The sequence below is a fragment of the Paramacrobiotus metropolitanus genome, unplaced genomic scaffold (genome assembly GCF_019649055.1).
Source record: "Paramacrobiotus metropolitanus isolate TYO unplaced genomic scaffold, Prichtersi_v1.0 Parri_scaffold0000061, whole genome shotgun sequence".
NCBI classification, from domain to species: domain Eukaryota; kingdom Metazoa; phylum Tardigrada; class Eutardigrada; order Parachela; family Macrobiotidae; genus Paramacrobiotus; species Paramacrobiotus metropolitanus.
The window spans coordinates 82,021-85,395 of record NW_026570281.1 but is presented as its reverse complement, the minus strand read 5'-3'; the positions used below and the strand labels follow the sequence as shown (position 1 = coordinate 85,395).

The window sequence follows — 3,375 nt, the reverse complement described above, 5'->3', positions numbered from 1 at the left end:
TATTCAAAAACACTTTAATAAGATTACGATTTGCGTATTATGTAATGTGACAGTTCACGCGGCCGTTATTGCCGTACATGGAAGACTGGCGTTTATGTTTGTCACTGCCTTCTGGTTGCAGTAAACTTGACCGATACTATATACTCTAGTTATAATGACCCCTGGCCAGTGCGTCCATTTTTTAATTTTTAGGTCACGAGCCACGAGTTTTAGCATAAGTTGCACAACCGCTATCTTTAAGGCACATTAATACTGGCCATTAATAAGATTTCAGAAAGGGCTTTTGAAAGAAACTTTCCCGCGCTTATTTCGAGCGACCCGTTTATTACAGTTTTCTGTACGAGTGTGCAACAATCAAAGCAACTTACAATTAATTAAATTGCTTTGATTGTTCCACACTCGTGAAAGTGAAAATTCTAACATTTCATAGGCCTATAAGCATAGGAAAGGTAAGAATTTTCACTTTTCCTGTTAACGTAATAATGTGGTACATATTTATACGGATATGCACTATGTAGATAGGTACAGTATCCAGATCCTCCTTGGCATAGTTTTAACTTCGATTTATATCAAATGACGAAGAAACTACTCGTATTGTTTTAATATTTAACAATGTATATTATAAGATGAATGTGCCCACTGCCCACTTACTGTAGGTATGTTACATAGCCATGCAAGGTGGGTCATACAATATACACATGCACATTTACTGCAGTAGCCATTATCGGGTATGTGATTCCATTAATTTCTTATGCACTATAAAAATTTAATAGGAGCCAGGAACCATCTCGTCGATAAATCGACATACGGTAATAATCTGTAATTTATCGTTAATTAGTAATGTTGCATCTAGATTGTACTTTAACTTCGTGTTTTTTAAAGTTTTACTGCGCACCAGACGGCACAGAGTCGCAGATTATATACATACCGGCAGCGACATGCAGTCATACATAATGATAGAACTACTGTATTCCAGTACAATTATTCAAGTCTTCACCTGTCTACCGCAAGTACTGTATGTAGACGTTGATAAGTATAAGTTACGCTTGCTCCAGGCACAAATAAATGCATTTGCAACTATCAGCCAACCAACCTCTGGATTTGCACGGCTGGCTGATAACTTTATGTGCATATGGAAAATGGATACGATCACAATGGCAAATCAAAACTGGTTTATAAGTTATGACTGATCTCCTGCAGTATGTACCGGCAATAGTTGTTCAACAAGTTCAAGGTCTTCCGGCTGTTACAATCTACTGTGTTCTTCGTACACACTTTCTATTGCAAAATGGTAAGCATGTTAAGCGATTATACGGTATACGTTGTACATTCGATTGTCAAGTCGACATCAGTGGTTTGAAAAATCCCTGACAATTTTGGGTATTACATTCCAGTCAACTGCAGGCTATCTGCTTATAATTTGCGGTACCAGCTGGTCTCTTTTAAAACCGCGTTATCAGAAAACGTATTCAGCAAATACAGAAAAAATAGGTGGGTAAATGTAAGTAACAAAAACCGATGGCAACCCGGTATATCGATTTGTGAGGAACAATGCTGTGATTAATGCAGTACGACGTTAGTTCGATTGATCTTGTTCAGACAGGGGAGTTTCACCCACGCAACCACCATGCATATAGCACTGCGCATCATCCTGGCGCTCCTGGAGGTCGTGTACGCCTACCTGGAAGCCCTTATTTTCCTCATTCTGCCTACCCGCTTCCGTAAGCACAAAAGCATCGCAGGGGAAATCGCTCTGGTCACCGGTGCCGGCAGTGGGATCGGTCGTCTGATGGCACTGCGACTGTCGCGCCTGGGCGCCAGTCTGGTCCTATGGGATGTCAGTGAGGCCGGGCTGGATGAGACGCGACGAATAATCGAGAACGACGGTGGCCCGGTACGCTCATACCTCTGCGACGTGTCAGATCGTCAGATGGTGTATGATGTGGCTGAGCGCGTCCGCCGGGAGGTCGGGAACGTGACGATCCTGGTCAACAACGCGGGGATTGTTAATGGAAAATGGTTCTTGGAGACGGCTGACGAACGTCTGGAGAAGACCATGCAAGTCAACGCTGTGGCACACTTCTGGGTTCGTTAACTTGAATTAATTTTGTGATTTTGTGCGGGTGGTTGAAGGTTGCTTTTGCAGACTGTCAAGGCATTCTTGCCGAGTATGATCAGCAACAACCACGGGCACATCGTGACAATTTCCAGTATGGCGGGGCGATTCGCGCTACCGCGGTTGGTCGACTACTGCGCCAGCAAGTTTGCCGCAACAGGTTTCCACGAATCCCTGCAGATGGAGTTGGAGTTGCTAGGAAAGACGGCTGTCAAGATGACCAATGTGCAGCCGTTCTTTATTACGACTGGAATGTTCACCGGTGTGGAAACGTCCATTAATCCTTGGTAACCTAAATAAATCTGCGGTGGAATTCTGTACTGGGATCTCGGGTTCACTTTGAGGTTTGATAGGGTGCAAAACGTGATGCCTCTACTGAGTCCCGATTACGTTGCCGACACTGTCGTGGAGGCTATATTGCTCAACAAACCGGAAGTGATGATTCCACGCTCCATGTACATCATGATGCGATTGGCTGTGTAAGTGCTGTTGTTTTCGCCTTCTCTGACCGATTGCCGCCTTGCCGGTGTCCCATGCAGTTGTATTCAGCGTCCGCTGATCACTGCATCGTCTCAGTGGTTGCTGTATAATAAAATACACGTTGCAGATTGATGCCCAAACGAGCCATGCGAGCGCTGGAAGACCTTATGGAGTCACGAGATTTTATGGCTGGTTTTGTCGGGAGAGAGCTGGCTGGACGGCCGGCACCAACAAAGCGCTCTTAGAGAGGCTTGCACGGATCGGTGTCTTCAGGGAAATCGGAAAGTTGGGATTTAAAATTTTCAAACTAATGACTGCGTGAAGAAGCAGAATTAATTACGAAGAATGCCCTAAAACATAATGAATGCTCTATAAAATGAACTGGAGTAGTTAAGGCTATCGTGTCACGCCCTGTAATCTAACCTAGACACAGGCTGAAAAAGCACAGTTTCTATTTACCTATGTGACCACTGCGTTGTCTCGCTTTTTCTGTGGCGAATTCCTTTTGAACAGAAAACGTTATTAATCTTGCATGGAAATTCTCTTACCACATCTGTTTCGGGCAATGCATATGGCGGTAATTTGCCGGGAAGTGGTGATTGCTAGTTCCAAAAGTTTATTAGGAAAAGAAAAGGTTTACCACTTGATTTTTTATGGTTTTCGGTGTTTTGCGATAGTGTTGAGGCAGAAAACAAAGCGGAAACCTACAGAAAACCTTTCTAAGCCGTCGGAATGTCAGGTTGGCAGTGGAAGTAAGGACGCAAAATGTCACACGGAGT

The 3,375-nt window shown here is 43.9% G+C and overlaps 1 protein-coding gene across 1 annotated transcript; it reads left to right on the top strand.

The window, feature by feature from the left end:
* The first annotated feature begins 1,285 nt into the window (after positions 1-1,285).
* LOC129593310 (epidermal retinol dehydrogenase 2-like) lies at positions 1,286-3,243 on the top strand. The gene is made up of 5 exons (XM_055489560.1): positions 1,286-1,491; positions 1,600-2,086; positions 2,147-2,403; positions 2,470-2,595; positions 2,724-3,243. Exons 2-5 carry the CDS (start codon positions 1,628-1,630, stop codon positions 2,839-2,841), a joined length of 960 nt encoding a protein of 319 aa, XP_055345535.1. The 5' UTR covers positions 1,286-1,491; positions 1,600-1,627; the 3' UTR covers positions 2,842-3,243.
* Positions 3,244-3,375: the final 132 nt, after the last annotated feature.